The sequence below is a fragment of the Sus scrofa genome, chromosome 9 (assembly GCF_054392235.1).
Source record: "Sus scrofa isolate SSC_HxYL_T2T_F1_AM1 chromosome 9, Sscrofa_HxYL_maternal_Yorkshire_Landrace_v2.0, whole genome shotgun sequence".
Classification (NCBI taxonomy): Eukaryota; Metazoa; Chordata; class Mammalia; order Artiodactyla; family Suidae; genus Sus; species Sus scrofa.
Window position 1 is genome coordinate 8,273,369 of NC_139391.1, and position 26,234 is coordinate 8,299,602.

Here is a 26,234-nt window from a genome sequence, read left to right on the forward strand (position 1 = left end):
TTGTTCATTACACATGTAATATTGGGGCTTAGGCAGAAGCAACGCAAAAATTCTTCCTAGTCCATAAGAAGAGTTTTGCTAACGTGTGATAATGGTATGAACTATAAAAGATGGTTTAGTGCAGGCCAACCTGAAAGGCATGGGAGGAGGCTAGAGAAAAGAGTGGCTCAGGAATCCAAGCGCCCCAGTATCACTATGCTGGAGGAGTTTGTGTCGCAGGTACTCCCAGTATTCCTGTCCTGGAGGCTGGGCTGGACCAACTGCAGCACTGGTTCTGGGCTTCTAGAAAAATTCTCCCCTGAGTTGCACATCTAACTGCTTGGTGGGCGGCTCTGTGCACCCTCTCCCTCCCTTTGTGTGGGCCTCTAAGATCTCAGCAATCACTTGAGCTTCCTCTTGCAGCCTCTTTCATCATCCTCCCTCCCTCTCTCTGGGGTTAGGTAATCCCCACGCCCTGAGCAGAAGACTCCTGGTAAAGCACGAGTTGGGGAGTCAGGTGCATTTATCCCTGGCTTTTTTTTTTTTTGGAGCTAGCTCTCTTCCACCTCTGGCCTTTTATCTTTTTTCTCTTTTAAGTATGATTTTCTTTGTACCAAAACTGTACCCCAAAAAATAGAAGCAGAAGAATCCTACTGAAGCTGAAATAGTTTTCAATTGGAGGTAGCTTCATGCATATATTCTCACTTAAGCCAATTAGAGCCACTTGACATCCTTGGGACACTTTTATAACAGGTACCAGAGAATTATAAGTTTAAAGGAAGTTTAACCTGAGATCAAACATTTTTTTAAAGGGCCTCCTTTTATTATCTCTTGTTCCCTAAAGCTTTCTCTGATGTGGTTGTGCAGAGGGCTGGAACAGATATTTTAAAAAGCTTTTAAAGACAGTTGGCTTATAAAAATAAAGCCAGAAAGGTCTAAAGTTTCCTCTTTCTTTCTTTCTCTTTCTTTCTTTCTTTCTTTCTTTCTTTCTTTCTTTCTTTCTTTCTTTCTTTCTTTCTTTCTTTCTCTTTCTTTCTTTCTTTCTTTCTTTCTTTCTTTCTTTCTTTCTTTCTTTCTTTCTTTCTTTCTCTCTTCTTGTGCAAGATCTGGAAAAAATCTATAATAATATCTGGGAACCTTTAAGTATTCACTCATTCATTATTTCATTTGACATATTCGGAGCCTCACTATGTCCTATGACCTGTGCCAAATGCTGGAGATACAAAGAAAAATGAGGAATATGCCTCTATAAATATGCTACACAGGACTAAGCATAAGATTAAGTGAACAAAGATTGGGAGACATCTATCATGATGGGGAAGAAAAGCTTACAAAGCTGAAGTAGTTGGTGCTTCAGTGCATTTAGCCTCCATTCTTACCTGGAAAAAGACTGACCTCATTATTAGTTCCTCAGGTAAGTTACTTATGGCCCAAATTCATTTGTGTTGTGTCAATGCTAATTCACCAAGCGTTAGGTTTGAGATTTAGGGCTGGCAATGCGAAGATCTCAGAGCTTTTACTTTGCTTTTGCTATTGCTGACCATAAGAAGGGACTTCCAGAACTAAAAGCCTATTGTCATTACCGTGTTTTTGTCAGGGACAAGTTGTTTGAGAAAGCCTCTTATCTTCCTCCCTTCAGTTTTGTCATCTACAAAGTGAGAAACCATATCTATCATCCTACCTTTGATGAAAGTGCATCATGTTCATGCAGGTGGTTTGAAAAGCACAAAAGAATAGCACAACAATATCTGTGTTAATCTTTGAGGTGGAAAAAGAAAGAATACTCTTTAAAAATGCTCACAGGAGTTCTCTTGTGGTGCAGCGGGTTAGAGATATGTTGTCACTGGAGCAGCTTGAGTTGCTGCAGTGGTGAGGGTTTGATCCCTTGCCTGGGAAATTCCACATGCTGTGGGCATGGTCGAAAAAAATAAATATTTTTTTCTTTTTTGCTTTTTAGGGCTGCACCCACGGTATGTGGAAGTTCCCAGACTAGGTGTCACGTCGGAGCTGCAGCTGCTGGTGTACACCACAGCCACAGAAACTCGGGATCTGAGCTGCATCAGTGACCCACACCATAACTGACGGCAACTCCGGATCCCTGACCCACGGATCGAGGCCAGGGATGGACCTGCATCCTCATGGATACTAGTTGGATTCATTTCCACTGAGCCACAATGGGAACTCTCAAATAAATTTTTTAAAAAAGCCTCACAATCTGGAGTTCCCTGGTGGCTTAGTAGGTTAAAGATCTGTCCTTGTCAGTGCTGTGGCTTGAGTTGTTGCTGTGGTGCAGGTTATATCCCTGGCCTGGGAACTTCCACATGCTGCAAGCATGGGGGGGCAGTGGAAAGGAAGAAGAAAAGGAAGCTTTCAAGCAGTTCTCCATGATATATTATCATGGGCCAGGCCTTGGACTAGATGCTGGAGTACAGAGACAAATCCTTTCCTTTGAGCAGCTCACAGTCTGTAGAAGGATGAAGTAAGAAGGTGGGAGTCTTGTTACCTGGAATGTGACCTGTGCTGAGGTGCATCTTGGTTTCCCCAAGGGAGCTTTATTTTTTGGAGGCTGGAGACAATATAAGTCAGAGAAGCTAAAGAGTAATGGATGTGCAAGGATATATGATGTGTCCTTCTGGGAAGTTCAGTAAGCTCATTTTCCTTTATAACACATGACATCATCAACAGAGCTTGGCAACAATAACAGAGATTCCGACGCATTCATGGATATTGCTAAGGTGTCTTTACATCTGTATACACCGATTTCACCTCCCTTTTAGTTACTTGATTCCTTACATTTTAAAGCATTCTAGGAGTTCCTGTTGTGGCACAGCAGAAACGAATCTGACTAGCATCCACAAGGACTTGGGTTCAATCCCTAGCCTCACCCAGTTGGTTAAAGGATCCGGCATTGGAGTTCCCATTGTGGCTCAGTGGTTAAGGAGTTCGACTAGGAACCATGAGGTTGTGAGTTTGATCTCTGGCATCGCTCAATGGGTTAAGGATCTGGTGTGGCCATGAGCTGTGGTGTAGGTTGCAGACACAGCTCAAATCTGACATTGCTGTGGCTGCGGCGTAGGCCAGCAGCCACAGTTCCAATTAGACCCCTGGCCTGGGAACCTCCATATGCCACTGGTGTGGCCCTGGAAAAGAATAAATAAATAAATAAATAAATAATAAAGTATCCAGTATTGCCAAGAGCTGCGGTATAGGTCGCTGATGCAGCTTGGATCCCACGTTGATGTGGCTGTGGCCTAGGCTGGCAGCTGTAGCTCCGAATCAACCCCTAGCCTGGGAACTTCCACATGCTGAGGCTGTGGCCCTAAAAAACAAAACAAGTAAAAAAATAAAGTATTCTAGTTGTCTTGGGAATCCTTGTACTTTGATACACAGAACTAATGGTCCCCTTCTTCCTCCTCTTCCCTCTTCTCTTCTGCTTCCTCCCTCCCCAGAGTGTATGAACAACGCAAAGACGGATTTGTCTCTTACCGGATCGCACATATGTGGACTAGACAAGGAAGGACCAGACTCTTTGGCCTAGCCAGTATGCCCTTTTGGAAACTCATAGTTGCAGTCCTTTGCAGCAGAAGGAGCTCAGGTGCTGAAATCAGCCAGCTCAGCCCTTACAGTGTGACTTACGTAAACCAGGTAACCTCCGTTCCTCATCCATGAAACGAATGCAATGATCCTCAGCTCCACAGGGTCGGTGGGAGGATAAAATGAACATACATACCTGAAAAGATCTGGCCTAGCACAAACCAAGAATTCGAAAGTGTTTTTTTTTTTCCTATTTAATAATTGACTTCTGAAATCCCAAGAGCTTTTAGATAACCGGTCACTATGGTGGAGGTGTGACTTGTATGCTATTTCGCCAGGAAGAATTAATTACCATCTCTGTCTTGCCTCAGTACTTTACACACAATTCTGCTATTTCATCTGCCACACTATATGATAATTATTGGTAACTTTCTCTTTCCCATGTTTGATGGCAAGTTCCGCAGGCACTGAGATCCTGTCTGATTAATTCATGCCAACATCTAGCACAAGATGTGGAGATGTGACTTCTAACCTTGACTTAAAGGCTGACTGACCCTAAGGGAAATTTTCTGCAATTCAATTGCCTCATAATAATTGATAATAACTATTTTTTTTTTTCGGCTGCATCTGCAGCATGAGGAAGTTCCCTGGTCAAGGATTGAACCCGTGTCACAGCAGTGACCACACCACTGCAGTGACATTGCTGGGTCCTTAACCAGCTGAGCCAGGAGGGAATTCCTCTTTTGTCTTTTTGCAAGTAGCCATTCTAACATGTGTAAGAGGATATCTCCTTGTGTTATGATTTGCATTTCCCTGGTGATTAGTGATGTTGAACATTTTTTCGTATTATCTGTTGGCCATTTGTATGTCTTCTGAGAAAAGTCTCTCAGATCCTTTGCCAAATTCTAAATCAGTTTTTTTTTTTCTTGCTATCAAGTTCTGTATATATTTTGGATATTAACTTCTTGTCAGATGTAGGATTTATAAACATTTTCTCCCATTCCATAGGTTGTCTTTTCACTCTGTTAATTTTTTGCTGCACAGAAGACTTTTAGTTTGATGCAATCCCTCTATGAGCTATTTAAGTGCAGGGACCTTGCAATACTCATCTCTGTGTTCCCAAGGTTCTATCAAAGGACTGGTACAAAGTCATGCTAAGGTGATGGACAATGTGTATAAAATAAGTAAATGAATGTGGGCTGTGACATTATCTCATGTAAGAAGGCGCGTGTCAGAGGGAAAACATATTGCATAAATGAGACTGAGTTTGAAACTCATCTGTGCCTCAGTTGGCTGGCCCCAGATTTATCTCTGAACCTCCTGCAACATCTTCACATGTAAAATCCAGTGATAATATTTCACTAAGGAATAAATTATAAGGAGTAAATTAAGCGATGCTCTGAGCATAACGCACTGCACATAGTGGCCACTCAATAAAAAAATAGTTATTGGAGCCCCTGCTGTGGTGCAGCGGGATCGGCGGTGTCTTGGGAGCGCTGGGACTCGATCTGATCCCGGGTGCACAGGGGGTTAAGGATCCGGCATTGCGGCAGCTGCGGTTCAGGTTATGACTGCAGCTTGGATCTGATATCTGACCCAGGAGCTCCATATGCCGCGACGCTGCCAAAAATGAGGGGGGAAAAAAGGAAAGGAAAAAAGTTATTATCAATTATTATGAGGCAATTGAATGCCAGAAAGGCTCACTTAGGGTCAATTAGCTTTTAAATCGAGGTTAGAAGTCAGATCTCCACATCCTGTGCTAGATGCTGGAATGAATTAAGCAGGCAGAATTTTAGTCTCTGAGGAACTCCCAATCAAACACGGAAAGAGCAAGAAACAAATTACTAATATATAGTATGGCAGATGAAATAGCAGAATTGTGTAAAATATTGGGGCAAGTCAGAGATGGCAATTAATTCTGCCCGGAGAAATAGCAGTGAAGGTGACACTCGAGCTGCAGTGAGGGGAGGGTCTGCGGGGATTTCTAAACACTGAATGTCAGAAGCTGCCGGAACCAAGGTGCTGCGGGAGTTGAATGCGTCTCGGTCGGATATTGTTACTGGACCGGATCAAGGCCGTTCCGTCAGCATTTTCAGACCCCCAGGGATCGCGGCTGCTTGGGCCGATCTTCAGTTGGCCCGACTGCACACAACGCGACAGCAAAGGATGAACGGAGCTCTGGGAAAGGTAATGTCGGTTCCCCGCACGCTGGGCGCGGGGGGAGGTGGTGAGGAGAGCAGAGCTGGAAGGTGACCGCAGGGCCGTCACGCCGCTGCAGACATCCGGGTAAGAGACACCGGCGAGCACAAGGCTCTTCCCGGCAGCACGCGCGGCGCCCTCTAGTCCTCGGGCTGCGCTGGGTCCTCCTCTCCCGGTGCTGACTCTGCGGCGCTATCCGCGCGCCACGCCCCCTCTGCGCAACCCTGGGGGACCTTTGGCCTGGAGAGAGAGGGACCCCCGCAAGGAGAATCCACCCGGATAGGCCCTGATAATATGTATGACCTCGAGGAGGTCATTTGATTTTTTTTGCTTTACGTCAGCAACTTCCAGGCTTTTTCTGAATAACACCGTTTTTACTTGCTGAACAGACTGGGTTGTGAGGCTACGTGGCGACAGGGGAGGGGTAATAATAAACTACATTTTACTTTCCAAACCTTACTTAGGTGACTTCAATAAAACCCTGTAAACCACATAAATGCATTCTTTGGCTTTCCCTTGGCCTCTTAAGCGATTTAATAGATTTCCGTTGTGCTTTTTTCAATTGTATCTTGCTGCTTAGAATAATGACTTATTTCAGCAAATTATGTTAAACTTTCATTTGAGGGATGAATTTGGAGACTCCACTCTCATGATACATAGATCAGCGTGGTCATGGCTGCTCACAGATCTGCTAGTAGTCACTTTGGGGCAGCCCCTGAATGTCTCCAGGTTTGTTTCCTTAAAGAACAAACCTCGCTTCATCCTTAATGAAATAACTCACTGTTGTTCATCCTAGCAAAACTGTGAGAATTTGGCTAGATCTGGTGAAAGGATAATAGAAAATCAAAATTTCAAAACTTAATTCTGGAGTTCCTGGCATGGCTCAGTGGTTAAGGAACCCAACCAGCATCCATGAGGACGCAGTTTCCATCCCTGGCCTCACTCAGTGGCTTAAAGGCCCAGCGTTGCCCTGAGTTGTGGTGTAGATTGCAGACGCTGCGCTGCTTGGCTCCCGCGTGGCTGTGGCTGAGGCCAGCAGCTACAGCTCTGATTCGGCCCTTAGCCTGGGAACTAGCCATATGCCGCCGGTGCGGCCCTAAAAAGACAAGACAAAAAAAAGAGACAAAACAATTCTTAAAGATGGTCAGTTCATGGCTCCAGGATCTTGCTTGAAGAGCCTTGATTCTGAGGAATCGTGAAAGGGATGGATCATTTTTCCATTTTTGGCCATTCCGTACCCCTGCAGAGCCCATGGAAATCCGTCTTTAGGCCATCGCCTAAAAGATGCAAGGCATACAAGGGGGTGGGGGAGGGAGTGGGATGGACTGGGAGTTTGGGGTTAATAGATGCAAACTATTACATTTAGAATGGATAAGCAGTAAGGTCCTACTATGCAGCACAGGGAACTGTATCCAATCTCTTGGGATAGACCATGATGAAAGATATGTAAGAAAAGGAATTTGTGCATATGTATGATTGGGTCACTTTGCTGTACAGCAGAAATTGGCACAACATTGTAGATAAACTAATGATACTTAAATTTTTTTTTTTTTGTCTTTTTGCTATTTCTTTGGGCCACTCCCGTGGCATATGGAAGTTCCCAGGCTAGGGGTCTAATCAGAGCTGTAGCCGCCTGCCTGCACCACAGCAACGCTGGATCCAAGCCGTGTCTGCAACCTATACCACAGCTCATGGCAATGCCGGATCCTTAACCCACTGAGCAAGGGCAGGGACCGAACCCGCAACCTCATGGTTCCTAGTCGGATTCGTTAACCACTGCGCCACGACGGGAACTCCTGATACTTAAATTTAAAAAAAATACATAAAAATAACAAGGCATACACTGCCCCTCTAAGCCTGATGCCACTGTTCCCTTACAGACTCCTTTGTTAATGACTTTATTCTTCTATTCCACTCTGCTTCTTTAGCCAGACCTTCCCATCCTTCTTTGTAAAATGCTGAATTCCTAATCCTTGATCTTAAGGAGCTTTCTCACTTGGGGTGCCCTTACTTTTCTTACCACCTATCCAAATGCTCCATTTTTAAAGGCCCAGCTCAGGTCTAATCTTTTCCTTAAAACCCTTCAGACCCTTCCAGCCAAAGTGCTTGTTTGTTTTTTGAACTCTCAGCTGGTATTATCTTTTGGCACCTAATCATATGCAGTCTTGTGACCATCCTTGTCTCAGCCTATCTGAAAGTGTTAGTTAATACTTACACTTTCTCATGTAAGGAAAACACATGAGATTTGTATTAGACTTATTTTCTATCTCTTGCTAGCTATGGGAACTTAGGCAGGTTGTTTGATCTCTCTGTGCTTCAGTTTCTTATCCGTAAATGAAGGTGATAATGCCCACCATATGGAATTGTTGTGTAAATTATAGAAGATAATGAAACTAAGAGTATTTCATAAGTGTGAAGGACTACACAAAGAGGAATATTGATATTATTCTGCAGTTAATAAACTGCTTTCCTTTCCATAATTTCATTTGATCTTCACCATATGAGATAATCCTGGCAGGCACAACAGATAAGGAAATGGAAGCTACTGGTACAGGGTGTGATACATAATAAGAGTTCCCATGGCTCAGTGGTTAACGAGCCCAACTAGTATCCATGAGGACTCGGGTTCGACCCCTGGCCTTGCTCAGTGGGTTGGAAATCTGGCATTGCCATGAACTGTGGTGTAGGTAGAAGATGCGACTTGGATCCCGTGTGGCTGTGGCTGTGGCAGCTGGAGCTCTGATTTGACCCCTAGCCTGGGAACTTCTATGTGCCACAGGTGCAGCCCTAAAAAGACAAATAATAATAAAGTTCTCAAATGTCTTACTGAATGCCTGAATGAATGCCTTGCTTATAGTTTAATAGTCTTTTATGTGGTAATGTTGAGACTGGAGCCTAGATTTTCTACCCCTTAATAAAACCCCACTGCCTTTTCTGAGTATTTTACATTTCTCTGATTTGATAATCTTGGTTTTCCTCATCTGTGAAATGAGGAATGAAAGCCTTCCTTGACCTTCTCGGTTGTCAGTCCTTCCTTTCTTTATGACCGACACAGCCCATTATACTGATCTCTCATTGCAATGTGATAAGTAATTTGCACACCTGCTTTGCTCATTAGAAAGATTTGAGGGTAGGCAAACTGTTTTCTTCACGTCTGAATGGACTCAGCCTACCGTTTTTCACCTGAAGTTGGTATCTGATACATAATGAATAAGTACGTGAACAAATGTTAACACTACATGGTAAATACGTGGTAGAGCTAGGACTAGAACTTCAAACTCTTAGCTCAGTGCTTGGAACCCTAAGAAGGTTTTACCTTATAATCATCTCAAATTTTAGATGAGTGCGAAGCTCAGCTTTACTGGAATAAAACTAGGGGTAGAATCATACCTCTTTGAGTCAACAGAAGTAGTAAAGCAGGCTTGATCCAATTAAGACACTCATGCTGGAGTTCCTGTTGTGGATCGGCAGTAACGCACCCGACTAGTATCCATGAGGATACGGGTTTGATCCCTGGCCCCACTCAGTGAGTTGAGGCTCTGGCATTGCCATGAGCTGCAGTGTAGGTAGCAGACACGGCTCAGATTGCATGTGGCTGTGGCTGTGGCATAGGCTGGCACAGCTCCGATTCAACCCCTCACCTGGGAACTTCCTTATGCCTTGAGTGCTGTCCTAAAATGACAAAAAAAAAAAAAAAAAAAAAAAAAAAGACATTAAAGCTGCTAGTCATCAGACCCCAGAAAGTGTATTGTTTGTTTGATCAAGATGGGAGAGTGGTGTCCGTGGAAGTCAGAGCACACAGGGCATTGGTAGTGACTCGCCTGGATGGTCCTGGAGTGTCAAGCTCAGGTCTACATGTCACTCACCCTAAGTTTACCATTCTTTTCAGGGATTACCAACCCCTTGACCCACAAGGGGATTTTTATGGCCACACCTGTGGTATATAGAAGTTCCCAGGCCAGGTATTGAATCTGAGCTGCAGCTGCGGCAATGCCAGATCCTTTAACCCACTGCATCAGGTCAGGGATTACACCTGTACCTCCATATCCACCCGAGCCACTGCAGTCAGATTCTTAACCCACTGCACCAGAGGGAACTCCTATATTCAATATCCTGTAATAACCTATCATGGAAAAGAATTGGAAAAAAAGAATGTATATGTTACCAGTCACTTTCCTGTGTACCCGATACTAATACAATATTGTAAATCAGCTATACTTCAATTTTTAAGAAGAAACAATTACTTAAAGACAGCTCCAAGTTGTAAGAACTAAAATTTACAAATGTGACCAGCTCAATTCATCTATCCAGAAGTTTTGTTTCCATTCCTGTTGGGCCCATTATACCCCAGCACATACTTTAAAAACAAAGACAATTAAGCTTAATCCCTCCCTCAACACACACACGCGCGCACACACACACACACAATAACTAGTTAACTAATTGTGGTAAATGCTACAAAAGATTCTGTGTGCTGTATGTGTGTATAACAGCAGGATTCAAGTAAGTCTGAGCAGTCAGAAAAATTTTCTTAGTGATGTTACATGACTAAGACTGAAATAATGATATAATTTAGATGGAGAGAATATGCAAAGGCCCTGAAATGAGAACATGTTTGGAGTTCAGAGGGTCCGGAGGAAATTGGAAGGGAGAGAAGCAATGGGGCTTAGATCAAGGGAGAGAGTTAATTAAGATATAATTTGCATACCATGATACTCACCCTTTTTTTTTTTTTTTTTTCATCTTTTTGTCATTTTCTTGGGCCGCTCTCTCGGCATATGGAGGTTCCCAGGCTAGTGGTCCAATCGGAGCTGTAGCCGCAGGCCTACACCAGAGCCCCAGCAACGTGGGATCTGAGCTGCGTCTGCGACCTACACCACAGCTCACGGCAATGCCGGATCCCCAACCCACTGAGCAAAGCCAGGGATCGAACCCGAAACCTCATGGTTCCTAGTCGGATTCGTTAACCACTGCGCCACAATGGGAACTCCGATACTCACCCTTTTAAAGTGTTTGATTTGGTGGGTTTTGGTGTATTCACAAAGTTGTTTGACCATCACCACTATCTAATTTCAGAACATTTTCATCACTCCAGAAAGAGACCCTGTACTTGTAAGCAATTATTTCTCATTCTCTTCTCTGCCCATCCTGTGGTAACCACGAATCTACTTTCTACCTCTGTGGATTTATCTGTTCTGGTCATTTCATTCTTCTTTCTTTTTTCTTTCTTTTTCTTTGGCTGTGCCCGAGGCATGTGGAAGTTCCTGGGCCAGGGTTCAAACCCACGCCATGACAGTCACCCAGGCAGCTGCAGAGACAACACCAGATCCTTAACCTGCTGCACCACAAGAGAAGTCCCTAAACAAAAGCAGTTTTGAAAGAACTTAGGAGGCGTTCCCGTTGTGGCACAGCAGAAACGAATCCGACTAGGAACCATGAGGTTGTAGGTTGGATACCTGTCCTCGCTCAGTGGGTTAAGGATCCAGCGTTGCCGTGAGCTGAAGTGTAGGTCACAAATGCAGCTCAGATCCTGCGTTCCTGTAGCTCTGGCGTAGGCATAGGCCTGTGGCAACAGCTCCGATTAGACCCTTAGCCTGGGAACCTCCATATGCTGCGGGTGAGGCCCTAAAAAGACAAAAGACCAAAAAAAAAGAAAGAACTTAGGAAAATTTTAGCTAGAACACTTGCAAGCTATGTGCATCAGATATAGTAATTCACCTTTCTGGCTTTGGTAAAAATATCCATTTCACAGAATGGTTGTGAGGATTAAAGGAAATGACGTTTGGTACATAGCAGGTGCTCAGCAAATAGGATTGTTTCGGTGGTTATTATTAGTATGATTTCACTGCTATAAATTGGTATTGTTCTTTTGAGAGATAGTATGGCTGAATGGAAAACAGGAAAACATGGGCTTTGGATTCAGTCAGAATCATGTGGAATCTTGGCACCTCCTACTAAACCTACAACTTTGGGCAGTTTACTTAAGCTTCTGCTTTTTTTCCTCTGTAAAATACAGGCAGTTGTTTAAATGCCTGTATTAGAGGATTGGTGTAAAGATTAGTTGAAATAGAACAGCCAAGTGCTTAGTGCAAAGGATGTATTCAATAAGTGATAGTAACGATGCTATTTTAAATAATACTTGTTAACATACAGTTATATTCTGTTAATATTCATAAAACAGCTCTCACTTGCTTGCTTCATGGGTCCCTTACCCACTGCTGTCACCACCCACCTCTGGGCTCTGGTGTCTGAAGCCACTCATACTCTATAGATTTTGCCCTGTGACTTCTCAAGTAGCTGGGTAGTCTTTTCCTGGTTCCTGACTCCCGAGCTCATGGACAAGTATTTTGGTAACCCACTGCAGCGGCTGTGTCCTCATTCATTCATTTACTGGAGTCACTGGCCTCCTCCTCCATTTGCTCTGGAGCTGGAGCTGCTCTTCATTTGCTGGCTGTGGGGAAGGAGTATTTGTGGACGTGGCCCCAAAATAGATTACTTTTGTCCTGATAAACAGTGCCGAGCAGTGCAGGGGAGAGGGAGTGCATTTCCCAGAGCTGAAAGGGAGAGTTCACAGCACAATTTGAATGTCTTCCAAAAAGTCTCCAACCCTTAAGCCCGGCTTTTAGATAATTAAACCCAGAGCTGTTGTAGAGACTCAGAAATCTGAACAATTAAAGTGAGGAGGGAAAAATCAGTCTCATCTAGATCTTTCTTCCTGTCTAATACTTCTTCCGTATGAAGTGACCCATTTAAAAGTATATTCTGTTCACTGATTTCTATTCTGTTTATTGTGGGTGATTTATCTTGGGACTGGAGGGACCTTCGAGTCATCTGCTCTCACTCCAGAGAGGGGGAAAGTACTGGCCAAAGTATGAAGCTCCTGTCCCAGTTGGATGCTCTTTTATGCTGGCTGGTATTAGGTTAAATATATACATGTACTTTACAAAGTCTTTTAGTATCTGATTTAGCTGGGATTTTTAGGATTGTCTGCGTACCTTGCCCTTCCTTCTGTCTATTTATATCCTTCCCAATCTTTGTGACCTCACATTCTCTGGGAGCCTTTCCTAAATTTCGTCATTCCTCCCACCCCAGTTTCCTAAGCACTATCACATTTATTTGTGGGAGAGAGGGTATAGAATACGGGGAAATTACAGGCTTTGGAGTCAGAGAAACCTAAGATTCTGTGCTAGTTCTGATAATAATTGTTTGACGTTGAGTAAATTACTTAGCCTCAGTTTGCTGGACTGTAAAATGGAATACTTATCCTGTAAGAAAATTATGATTCAGACACGGAGTAAGTACTCAGCTAGATGTGGGTGGTAATAAGTGGTGGCAATGATTATCACCCATTCACTTCTTCCTAATCATTTATTAAATTACCAAAACAACAGTGTGCTTTCAATTGGTGGAAAATATGACCTTTGCCCTTAAGGATCTCTTGGTTTAGTATAGTCTATGGGGAATGTTGAGTTTCAGTGACTCTCTTGAAGTTGTCTGCAAACTTTTGTATATTCATGTCTGTATGTATTTATCTGGGGAGAAGTTGCAAGACTTTGGGCAGATTCTTAGCAATATCTGTAATACCCCACCAGCTGAGAACTTCTCCTGGTCATCAGTACCTGGATTCCCTGACAGAGGTGCTTGTTTGTGCCTCATGTTTTGACTTAATTATATAATGCTTGTGGTATTGCTTAGCTGTTTAATACAAATATAACTCCAGCCTTTCAAACTCCTATAAGACAGGAGTTGTGCTTACATTTTGTTTTCTGTTTTGTTTTGTTTTTTTTTTCCCTTTTTAGACCGTGCCTGTGGCATAGGGAAGTTCCCAGGCTAGGGGTCAATTTGGAGCTGCAGCTGCTGGCCACAGCCACAGCCACAGCAGTGCCAGATCCTTAACCCACTGAGTGAGGCCAGCGATCGAATCTGCATCCTCATGGATACTAGTCCGGTTCTTAACTTGCTGAGCCACAACCAGAACTCCTGTGCTTACATTTTTAAAATAGCTTTATTGAGATGTAATTCATGTACCATACAATTTGCCCATTTAAAGCATGCAGTTCAATGGCCTTTAATATATCAGAGTTGTGCAACCATCACTGCAGTCAGTTTTAGAACATTTTCATCACCCCCCAAAAGATGCAGATTCAATCGCTGGCCTCACTCCATATCCCTTAGTTGTCATCCCCGGATCCCCAGGCCCCCCCAGCCCTAGGCAACTGCTAGTCTTTCTTTCTCTATAGCTTTGTTTATTCTGTTATTTTGTATTAATGGAGCCATACAATATTTGACCCTTTGTGACTAACTTCTTATATTTAACGTAATGGTTCCAGTTCATCCATGCTGTTACATTTTGTTTTTACCGTCCCTTTATTTTTTTATTTTATTTTTTTATGGCTACACCCATGGCATGTGGAAATTCCTGGGCCAGGGATTGAATCCAAGCCACAGCTGCAACCTGTACTGCAGCTGCAGCAACTTTGGACCCTTTAACCCAGTGCACCAGTCTGGGGCTCGAACCTGAACCTCCAAAGTGACCTGAGCCACTGCAGTCAGATTCTTCTTTTTTTTTTTTTTTTTTTTTTTGTGTGTGTCTTTTTGCTATTTCTTTGGGGCCGCTCCCACGGCATATGGAGGTTCCCAGGCTAGGGGTCGAATCGGAGCTGTAGCCACCAGCCTACGCCAGGGCCACAGCAACGCAGGATCCGAGCCGCGTCTGCAACCTACACCACAGCTCACGGCAATGCCGGATCTTAACCCACTGAGCAAGGGCAGGGACTGAACCCACAACCTCATGGTTCCTAGTCGGATTCGTTAACCACTGTGCCACGACGGGAACTCCTGCAGTCAGATTCTTAACCCACTGTACCACATCAGGAACTCCTATAGTCCCTTTCATATATTCACCACAGTAGTTGGCACATAATAGGCTTTTTATTTTATTTATTTATTTTCTTTTTAGGGCCGTACCCGCAGCATATCGACGTTCCCCGGCTAGGGACTGAATTGGAACTGTAGCTGCTGGCCTATGACACAGCCACAGCAATGCCAGATCCCAGCTGTGTCTTCACCCTACACCATAGCTCACAGTAACACCGGATCCTTAACCCACTTCCAGGGATCAAATCCGAATCCTCATGGATCCTAGTCGGGTTCGTTTACCACTGAGCCACAACAGGAACTCCCATAATAGGCTTTTTAAAAATAAACTGTATTTTAGAATAGTCTTAGAATTCCAAAAAGTTTCAAAGATATTCCAAAGAATTCCCATCTACTCCAGCTCTCCCTAATCTTGTCTTAGGTCGGTAGGGTACATTTTTCATAATTGATGGATCTAATGTCCTTTTCCTGCTCTCAGATCCCATCCAGGATATCACATTACATTTAGTTGCCATGTGTGCTGAGACGCCTCTTAAGTATGACAGTTTCTCAGACTTTCCTTTGTTTCTGAAGGCTTTTACACATAATAGACTTTCCGCACGTACGTGTTGAAGGAATTGAAATTGTTACCCGTCATGGACAGGATTTTCTCTTTATGTTACCGGGCCTTGCAGACGTTTATTATTTATTATCTAGTTACTTTCTAAGAAGACCTCCTCTGTGTTAAACACTCCCTTAGTAAAGCTATAACTGATCTTTTGAGTGGGTGCCAGCAGGGCAGAGTGAGATTGAAATCGCTGGGTTGTTGAGCAGGGGTTGGTGAGGGAAGCTGCCCTGCAACTGCCTCCCTTCATTATCATTGTTTGTTCATGTTGGTATCAATATTTAATTACTAAGAGAGACGGTGTGCTGTAATAGAGGCATAACCTTTGGAGTAAAACAGTCCTCCTAGCCGCTTACCATCTAAAATTTCTTGGAATATAACTTCCGTGGGCCTCAGTTGCCTACCCAGCGAAATTGCCTTGCAGGGGTTGAGGATTAGGGAAGAGTTCAGAAGGTCCCTCAGGGGGTGCCTGTGCTTGACACGTGCATCGTACTTGCTGACTGATCTTAGACCAAAGTAAATCGCATTGGAAAGAGAAAATAGGATTTTTTAAAAAGCCACTTTTTTTAAAGAAAAAGGAAGCAGGAAGGCTTCCGTTTTTGGAGCATTTTCAGTAGTGGAGGGATAGGAAAGAAGGTGACCTTGGCTGGCCTGCGTGTTTGGTATCACCTGCAGGACAGCTTCTTTGCTAGACAGGAGCCTTTGGATCCTTTTTGGTTCATGTACGGTGGGTTTCTGGCCTCTTTATGAAGAGGCACTTGCAGATCTGTGAATGCTTAAGATTGTTCTAACACGGCTGTTTTGCTCTAGGCGCTGTGTCTGAGGAATGACACCGTTTTAAAGCAAGCCCTTTCCCTCATAAGGTAAGGACGTGAATACCGGTAATTAAATATAGCCAATGTGTGCATTCCGTCAGGCAGCTCACGGAGCATTTTTCTTTCGTGATCTCCACTTGTGTGTTTACTCAGCGTCTGGGCATTAAGGCCCCGCCATCTCACTCCTTCCCTGTTCTCAGCCAGTGACGACGCCGTCATCCAGCTGCTCAGGACAAACATCCTTGGAGTCATCTTGACACTGTGTTTCTCTCGCTCTCCATCCCGTTCTTAAACAAATCCTGTCCGTCTGGACGGCAGCACAGGCACACCCTTTCTCACCTCCGGTTTGAGTCTTTGTGCTTTCAGTTTTGCTAAACTCCTGGGGACCAGCTCCTCCCCTTTTCTTTCTTACCGCTTTCATCCTGCTCATAGCTGATCTCCTTGCTTTTGCTTTTGTTTTCTACCCTTCTACCCTTTTCTACCCTAAAACCAGAGTCATTTGCTTAAAATCAAGGTAGTCACAGCACCTCTCTTCCTCAGACCTCTCCAGTGGAATCGCATCTCACTCAAAGTCAACCCTGCTGTCCTGAGGGTGTCCTGCAGGACTGTACCCAACCTGCTCCTCACTGTACCCTGCTGCTGCTGACGCAGCTTCAGCCACGCTGGCTCCCTTTCTGTGCCTCGGTGGTCTAAGCACCCTACCTCCGCAGGAGCTTCGAACATTCTTCCCTCAGATATTCTTATGGCTTTTGCCCCCTTACTTTATTCAGGTCTCTGTCCAAATGTCCTCTCATCAGAAAGGCCTTCCCTGATGACCCTGTGTAAAATAGCTGTCCTCTATTAATTTCTGTCCCCTTATTTGCTTTATTTGTCTTCATAGCAGGTATCACTGTCTGACACCATCTGTCTATCAGTTGATCGATCGATTGATAGATAGTTGTCTCTCTAACCTGCCCACCCACTCAAATATAAGCATCATGTGAATAAGGACTTTGTTAGTTTTGTTTACTGCCCTAGACCTGAGGCCTAGAATGGTGTCTGGCACATAACAGGCATTCAATAAATATTTGTTTAATGAGTGGCTGTATCCCCATAGTGACCTGATGAAATAGGTGATATTATCTCACTTTTATGTATAAATAACTGAGGTCCAGAAAGGTCCAGAGAGGTTAATTGATTGCTCTAAAATGACATAGCTAATAAGGGTTACAATTCAAACTTACGTTGTTGTCGTTGTTTTTCTACTGTTCTGCATATCTAGTATGCTACCTCGCCCATTGTTTTTCTCCAGATGGCATTTGGTCATTTATTTATTTCTCCTCTCAACAGATATTCACTGAATATCTTATGTGTGGCAGCCGCATGATAGAAAACAATGAATTATATGTATTCCTGGCCCACATGGCACTCATGAGCCTGGATGATTTCTTCAATCCCTTGTATTTATTGAAGCCCTTTTCCTCTTATTCCTTTCCGGCTTAATCTATTTTCCGTCGTTAATCAGTCACCTATTCAGTAAGCACCTACTGTGGCACCATGCTAAGCAATTCACATGTTCTCTGTAATCATCCAAGAACATACAGGACAAATGTACCTGTTGTCATTTTACCAAAGAGGAAACTGGCTCAGAGAATTTAAGATCCATTTTTGGTCCCATGAGGTTTATACTGTTATTATTTGCATTTAAAAGATGAGATAACTGGGTTACAGATTTGTTTGTAACAACTTGCCTAAGGACACAGTGTGGAAATGGTGGAGTCAGCAGTTAATCACACATCTGCTTGTCTCCAGCTTGTTCCGCAATTTAGTTTCAAAGCCTCTCAGGCTGCTGAACTAAAATACTCTGAGTACTTAGCCAAGGAGAGCTGTATTATTCCGCTCCCTGTTCTTTGGCTTCTGTATCCAGCCTGGTTCTCCCTGCGTCCCTTCCGCTCCATCCCCCGGAGCACAGTCTGATGGTGCAGGGCTGTTGAAAGAGCCCCTTCCCTGGGTTTCACCACTTCCCATTCATGGCTCACCTGCTGCCAGGGTTAACTCTGCAAAACTTAAACTTCATCCTATCAGTTTTGGGATTAAGCTCTGCCAGGAGCTCCCCAGTGCCTACACAGAGTACAACCAAACCCCTCTGCACACTGTACGAGGTCTTAATAACCTGGCCCCCAATTACCTTTTTTTACCCTGCCCCCTTCCCTGCAGTTTAAGTGCCGCTCACATCCACCTGCTCACTGTTCCTCAGTCATACCACTGCCACACCTCTGCCTAGAATGCTTTGCCTTTGCAGCTAAATAATTAAGAATAGTTCTTCATTTTTGAATACTCAGCTCAAATAGTTTCGCCTCCACAGCGGAAAGGACCACACTGTGCTGTATTCCACCAACTCTTGTACCTGCTTTTGTTCTGGGTCAGCACTGTGTTGTGGCTCACATTTGTTTACATAGTTCCCTCCCAGTTAGACCAAAGATAGACATATTTTACTTACTTTTTTTTTTTTTTTTTTTTTTTTTGTGGCTTTTTAGGGCTGCACCTACAGCATATGGAGGTTCCCAGGCTAGGGGTCAAATCAGAGCTAAAGCTGCCAGCCTACACCACAGCCACAGTAACGCCAGATCCTTAAGCGAGGTCAGGGATTGAACCCGTCACCTTATGGTTACTAGTCGGATTCGTTTCCGCTGCGCCACAACAGGAACTCCCATTTTACTTACTTTTACATCCTAAAAACCTACCACATTATCTGGCACGTAGCAGATACCCAGTAGCGCTTATGGAAAGAAGGGAAGCAGGGAATAAGGACATACGTGCACTGACATACTCTTAGGAAGGAGCGTGTGAGTTTTGGTAGCTGTGTAAATAAAACGCGGGTGTCTAACTGTATTTCGCCCTCTTTGTAGGGTCAGAGCTTCGGGAGAGAGTCCCATCTGTTCTGCAGGTGAGTGTCATTTCCTAATGTCATCTTCCTGCTTTAAGTGACCCTCTGATACTCTGCCACGATGTCTGGAAAGATGCCTAGCATATCTTTGATAAGAGTCGTGGGACCAAATCCTGCCCCTCACCTGGCGTAGGGCAGTGGGCGAGAACACAAGAGGTGGTTGAGAGCCGGAGCTCGGCAGTGAGTTTGGATCCCAGCTCTACCACATACTATTTTGTGATCTTTACCTCTTCATAGCTTGGTTTCCTCTCTTTAAAAAGTGAGGAGGGAGTTCTTGCTGTGGCTCAGCAGGTTACAAATCTGACTAGCATCCATGAGGATGTGGGTTCGATCCCTGGCCTCACTCAGTGGGTTAAGGAGCCGGCGTTGCCGTGAGCTATAGTGTAGGTCGCAGGTATGACTCGGATCTCACATTGCTATGGCTGTGGCAGCTGGCAGCTATAGCTCTGATTTGATCCCTAAACTGGGAACCTCCATATGCTACAGGTGTGGCCCTAAAAGTCAAATAAATAAAAAAAATAAAAAATGAGAATTATAGTACAAACTGCAGTGAATTATTTGAAGACTCAATGAGGTAAAAGTACAGAGTGCTCGAAAAAGTTAGCTACTGTTATTATTGCTACTATTCCAGACCTGTCTTTCATGTCCATCATTTACCAGGCTAAGGCTTTTCTTACAATATTTTATCCAGAACAAATGACCATGATATGATTAACTCAGTGAATTTTGATCTGTTTCAATCCTATTACATGCAGTTTTTGCTTTGTCGATAATGGAAATTTTCAAAGCAGCTTTTGGATATTTTTTCATTTTTTAAAGTTTTATTGAAGAACAGTTAGTTTATAATGTGCTAATTGCTGCTGTACAACAAAGTGATTCAGTTATGCATGTATGCACATCCATTCTTTTTTAGATTCTTTTCCCATATAGATTATCACAGAATATTGGGTAGAGGTCCCTATTCTATAAAGCAGGCCTTGTTGGCCAGTCATTCCGTATATCTCAGTATGCATATGCCAGTCCTAAACCCCAGCCCATCCCTCCTCCGCCCAGCACCTGTCTCCTTTAGTAACCATAAGTTTGTTTTCAATCTGTTACTATTCTGCAGATAAGTTCATTTGTATCCTTTTCTTAGATCCCACATGTAAATGACATCATATGATGGTTATTTCTCTCTGACTTAAGTATGATAATCTCTAGATTCCTTTTCCCTTTTCTTTCCTTTTTAGGGCCACACCTACAGCAGATGGAGGTTCCCAGGCTAGGGGTCCAATCGAAGCTACAGCCGCCAGCCTACACCACAGCAACGCCAGATCCACAGCCACAGTGACACAAGATCCCAGCCACGTCTACCACCTACACCACAGCTCACAGCAATGCTGGATGCTTAACCCACTGAGCGAGGCCAGGGATCGAACCTGCGAGGAATGGTTCCTAGTTGGATTCATTTTTGCTGCGTGCCACGATGGGAACTCCTCCTTTGCCCTTTTCACTTGTGGTCATGGAACCTCAGTGCCTAGAAGACTCCAAGGCCCAGCTCAGGGTAACTCACCAGTACTGGTGTGCCAAGGTAATTCTCTTTGAAAGGACACAGCTCTGTTGCCATTTTTCACGGGTCCTTGAGATTTCTTTAAAGTCAGAAATTTCAAAATTGAGAAGTTCCTGTTGTGGTTCAGTGATAACAAGCCAGACTAGTATCCATGAGGATATGGGTTCGATCCCTGGCCTCGCTCAGTGGGTTAAGGATCTGCTGTTGCCGTGAGCTGTGATGTAGGTCAAAGATGCAGCTCGGATCCTGTGTTGCTGTGGCTGTGACGTAAGCTGGCAGCTGTAGCTCTGATTTGACCCCTAGCCTGGAAACTTCCATATGCCTCAAGTGAGGCCCTACAAACAAACAAACAAACAAAAAGCAAAAAGAGAAAGAAAGAAAAAGGAAGAAAAGAAATTTCAAAAGTGAATTATAATGGTGTTTGGAAAAGAAGAGTAGGAAGCGGTATCCTGTTTGTTCCTTTCCCCTCGTACTCTCTGTGGCCCCTGGCTACCTTCCCAGCGGCTCTCTAAGGGATGGGCCTGATTGTAATGACTGTTTTTTTCTTACTGATTTAAACGTATGTGCAGAGGGCAGAAGTAAATATATAAAGAAGTCTAAAGAGGTTAAGTGACGGGAACTCAGACTACAGCATAAGCAAAAAGGTGGAGGCAGCAAAACATGTACGTTCAAGTCCAAGGAGTTCAGCGTAGTTAGAAAAACTGAAAGAAGGAGTTCCCATCGTGGCGCAGTGGTTAACGAATCCGACTAGGAACCATGAGGTTTCGGGTTTGGTCCCTGCCCTTGCTCAGTGGGTTAACGATCCGGCGTTGCCGTGAGCTGTGGCGTAGGTTGCAGATGCGGCTCGGATCCTGCGTTGCTGTGGCTCTGGCGTAGGCTGGCAGCTGCAGCTTCGGTTAGATCCCTAGCCTGGGAACCTCCATATGTCGCGGGAGTGGCCCAAGAAATGGCAAAAAGACAAAAAAAAAAAAAAAGAAAGAAAAACTGAAAGAAGTTTGAAAAGAGATCTTGAAAAAAGTGGGTAGCTGCCAGGGCCAAATCGTGGCAGATTGTCTTGATAAAATAACTCTAGAACTTAAAAACAAAAAACAAACAAAGAAATGCAACATTTACTGAGCACGTACTATTTACCAGGTGCTGGGTGTATCTGCCCTTCAGGGACTTATGGTTTATTGAAAGGAGAAAATATCCTGTAATTAGATTCTCGTCTGGGATTATCCCAATTTTTTCCCTTTTTCCCTCCTACATAGCCCTGCTCCAAATGCTTGTTCCGGTTTTGAAGGAGAAAGACTAAGTATAAAGTTGTTTATCCCCTTTCTGGACCGACGGGTTTTGTCCCCAGTTTAGTAAACAAGGACACTGAAGGACAGTGGGGCTGGCAGAGGTCAGGGCAAGGACGTGCTGTGGGAGAAGTCGGTACATGATCGCCCGCTGTAATTGTGCTAATGGAAAGATTTTCAAAGCCACCTTTTGAAATCCTGGGGTTTTGCGTCTTCTTCCATAAAAAGCGTTGCCTTTTCTCTCAGGAGGCTGCAATGTTAACATGACAGCAGGAAACCAGCTTAATGACACAAGCAGCGGGATAAAATTCAGTTGAACTTAATGGAAATCAGAGGCTTTCAAACTTGTAAATTTTATAATTAAAACAACTGGCTAATTAAGCCGTTTAACCACTGGTAATTTGACCAAAACCTTTCATTTAAGGGGGAAAATGGTTAGTGTAACAGTAGTTTGAAACAGATTCTTAATTAACCAGCTGCTCTAATTATAGGAATTCCCCCAAACTGAATTTGAAAATGCCTCCTTGCCAAGGAATTCCGGTAGCTGAGAGGCTGAGGCAGCGCTTGCAGCATTTTCACCTAAGATGCGTCATCATCTCAGAGACCATTTTTGACTCCGCTCTTTGAAACCACTAGTGGATGATTGAGTTTCTGTGTACTTTAAGATGGTGATTGGCACCTGAGTTGTTTCGTTTTTAAGTTTACACAAAATATTTTACTATATCATGGAGGCATAGGAGAACTGTACCCATGCACTAAACTCTTTAAAAACATTTTAAAATTTATTTTATTGAAGTATAGTTGATTTGCAATGTTGTGTTAATTTCTGCTGTACAGCAAAATGATATATATATATGTATGTATTCTTTTATTTTTTTGTCTTTATGCCCCATTTTTTGGGCCACTCCCACGGCATATGGAGTTTCCCAGGCTAGGGGTCCAGTCGCCGGCCTACGCCACAGCCACAGCAACACGGGATCCGAGCCGCATCTTCGACCTACACCACAGCTCACGGCAACACCAGATCCTTAACCTACTGAGCAAGGGCAGGGATCGCGAACCTGCAACCTCATGGTTCCCAGTCGGATTCAGTAACCACCGAGCCACGATGGGCACTCCTATATGTATGTATTCTTTTTCCATTATGATTTATCACAGGATATTAAATCTAGTTCCCTGGGCTATGCAGTACAACTTTGTTGCTTATCCATTCTATGTGTACATCTGTTAACCCCAAACTCCCAGTCCATCCCTCCCCTGACCACAAGTCCAGCCTTAGTGCCTCTCCCATGTATAAAGCCCTTAGCATACGTACCTCTTATCCCCCTGCATTGATATTGCTGTCTTAGGTTCTGTATTGCAGAGACTTTGTCCATTGTTATAACTCCAGCTTCTAGGGCAGTGCTTGGTATTAACCAGGCCTGCCATGGGTATTGGGTTGGTTGTACTCTGCTCAGCTCTTGTGTGTGCCATTCACATGGCTGTGAGGCTGTAATTGTTGTGGGCTACCCTGGTAGGTAGTTATAAATATGTGTTGAATAAATAAACATGCTTTGTTTAGTGCTTTTTAGGAGACCATATTTTGAGGTCATAATTTTTTTTTCCTTTTTTCTTTTTATGGCCGCACCTGTGGCACATGGAGGTTCCCAGGCTAGGGGTCCAATCGGAGCTGTAGCCGCCGGCCTACACCACAGCCGCAGCAATGCTGGGTCCGAGCTACATCTGCATCCTACTCCACAGCTCACGGCAATGCCAGATCCTTAACCCACTGGGCAAGTCCAGGGATGGAACCCGCATCCTCATGGACTCTGTGTCGGGTTCTTAACCTGCTAAGCCGCAAGGGGAACTGTGAGGACATAAAATTTTGATGACTAGATGGATGGACTCTGGTCTGAGGACGCTTGTGTGCCCATCAGGGGGATTTGGATCTCAGCTCCTTGGGTGGCTCCCAGGTTGCAGAGTCTGGAATCCAAAGGCGCAGAGAGTCAGTCGGAATAGTGACCAAGAGGATACATCAGTTGTGTTCAGTGCCCATTGGAAACCTCTGGCGAAAATGCCTTCTTCTTCCTCGCGTGGCGAGCTCTCATACTCTTTTCACCTCTCTGACCCTGTTCCCCTGCGCCCTTCCCCACTCGTCCCAGGTGAAGAAGGTTCTTTCCTCTGGGTTCCTTGCTCTCATCTCCATTAAAGTATTTTGTGCACCGTAAGGTAGTTATCTGCTTTCCTGTCATCCTTCCCCAGTACACATGGAGCATCTCTAGGGAGAGCAGCAAATTTTAGTCACCTTGGTAACTGTCCCATTATCCATATAGTTGTTGCCACATACTAGTAAATGTGGCCTAACGCATTTCATGGAAGGATCTGTGAGGTCCTAAGGTAGTCTTGATGAAATGGTGTGGATTGTAAATGTGGGGAAAGTCTCTGAAGCCATGACTCTTGATTGGCCTGGCAGAGAGCAGACCGTCTTGGAAGCATATTTTGTTTTATTTTTATTTTCACTTTTTAGGGCTGTACCCGCAGCATATGTAAATTCCCAGGCTAGGGGTCGAATCAGAGCTGCAGCTGCCGGCCTACACCACAGCCACAGCAACGCGGGATCCCCAACCCACTGAGTGAGGCCAGGGATCGAACCTGTATCCTCACAGATACTAGCCATATTCATTTCCACTGTGCTCCAACAAGAAATCGTGGAAGCGTATTTTGGAAGAGAGATGCTTAAGAAACATTTCACTTGATATCATTAGACTTTTCCATACCATTTTGGGTTTGGGCCCTCCCTTTGTGGGGGGGCCCTGGGGAGATGGGGGGGCCATAGGAGACGGAAGGAAAGGGAGCAGAACCTTAAGACAGTACTTTTCCAGAAGGTGGAGAGTGAGCAAGAGAGAGAGACAGGCATGCAGAGCTGTGTAGGGCTGGTTCTGGTGAAAGGGTGGAGATAGGGAACAGATCAGGTCTGGGAAAGATCAAGTCTAGCTAGATTTTGTGTTCCAGAAAGTCATGTGTTGCAACGCATTTGAATACAGGCTCTTTAGTCAGATAGACCTGGATTTAAAGTGCATTTCTGCCTCTTACTTCCTGGATGGCCTTGGCCAATTCCTATTTTCTGAGCTGCAGTTTCTTAATTTGTAAACAAAGATAAAAATAATGAGGATTAAAGGAGAATAAGTATATATTGGCAAGTCCTTGTTTGAAGGGGATCCAGGTGGCACATCTCTGGACCCACTACAGTGAATATGTATAGAGAGAGCCTATTTTTTACATACACACTGTTCTGTACCTTAGGTTTTTAGTTTTTGTTTTTCACTTAACAATGTCGGGTGGAGATTGTTACATATCAGCACAAAGAAAGCAAGTTAGTTTTGAAAACTTTGTGGAAATCTGTGATTGTCCTTTTTCTCCATCATATTTGCCACTTGTCTCTTTCCCTGAACAGTTCTCATTAGGTGACTTCAAAAGGATTATTGTCTGTTGAGGAACAAGAGAAAACGAGAGCCCTGTGAGGGTGCATTTTGTCCCCCTACCACTGGTGGCTCTAGCAGCACAGAATTTGTCAACAAACAAACGAAACATGAGTGGTGCGGATTAGATACAGTCCAGGGGCCAGACGGAGAGACAAGTAGGGTAAACCGAGAGTCAGCTCAGGATCAAGCCGTAGCTCTGGGTCCTGCGCCAACAAGAGGCCCACTCTCCCCAGTAGTCCATCTCGCAATGGGTGCTTGTCTCCTCACGTATGTTCTGTCTGTCCTTGAAGGAGCTTTGCCACAAGTGTGTCTTATTTTCTGTCTTTTAGGTGGCATTCTGCTGAGTACCAGTCGGCATTACAGGTCAAAGCCCACCCATGGCATTGGAAGATACAAGCACCTAGTTAAAGCACAAGAGGTAAAGGGGGCAGGGCTCCTTTAGAAAAGGACCCCCCGCAGCTTTTGCAAAGACCCAAAGATCAAATAAGCATAGGTCGGAGAGTACTGGAGCTGGAAAGGGTAGGGGGTCATCCCTCAGTTCAGTCCAGTTGTTCAGTTTGGATATGTTGGGATGGTTTTTTTTGCCAGTTCCTAGTCTTGTCCCTGGGCCAGGTTATCCCACTAGAAAACAAATGATTTGGTTTTATTATTTGTGGTAAAGAAAATATCTTTTTAGTACTTAGTTCAACATGGACCTCACAATGGAAATGATACACTGACTTTAGCTGAATGAGTGGTTTATGACATGTAGAGGTGGATTAATATTTTCATCCAAATAGCCGATATTTACAATATTTGTAGATTTAAAAGATGTATGTATTCTTTGAATTCATTATCACAAATAACAGGGAGTTAGTTCTAAGCATTGTAAGATTATTTAACCTATTTTTCTGGCCCTAGTTGTAGGATTGCTTCTGTAGTGGTTAGATTTTTGTGCATTTGCAGAAGTTTTTTTTTTTTTTAAGGCCACACCCATAGCATATGGAAGTTCCCCAGCCAGAGATTGAGTC

At 44.1% G+C, this 26,234-nt stretch overlaps 1 protein-coding gene across 5 annotated transcripts in view; it reads left to right on the forward strand.

Moving 5' to 3' along the window:
• The first annotated feature begins 5,075 nt into the window (after positions 1-5,075).
• The window catches only part of MRPL48 (mitochondrial ribosomal protein L48), a 43,265-nt gene continuing 22,106 nt past the window's right edge, over positions 5,076-26,234 (forward strand). The window contains exons 1-4 of one of the 5 annotated variants that reach the window (XR_014814607.1): positions 5,076-5,700; positions 16,004-16,056; positions 18,897-18,934; positions 25,554-25,642. Coding sequence is in view for 2 of the 5 variants with exons in the window: in XM_005667101.4 (XP_005667158.2) it covers positions 5,680-5,700; positions 16,004-16,056; positions 18,897-18,934; positions 25,554-25,642 (201 nt within the window). In the remaining 3 variants the exon portion in view is untranslated. Of the gene's footprint in view, positions 5,701-15,853; positions 15,910-16,003; positions 16,057-18,896; positions 18,935-25,553; positions 25,643-26,234 lie in introns of those variants that run through there. The other 4 variants (XM_005667101.4, XM_084975199.1, XM_084975200.1 and 1 more) reach the window with 4 other exon arrangements.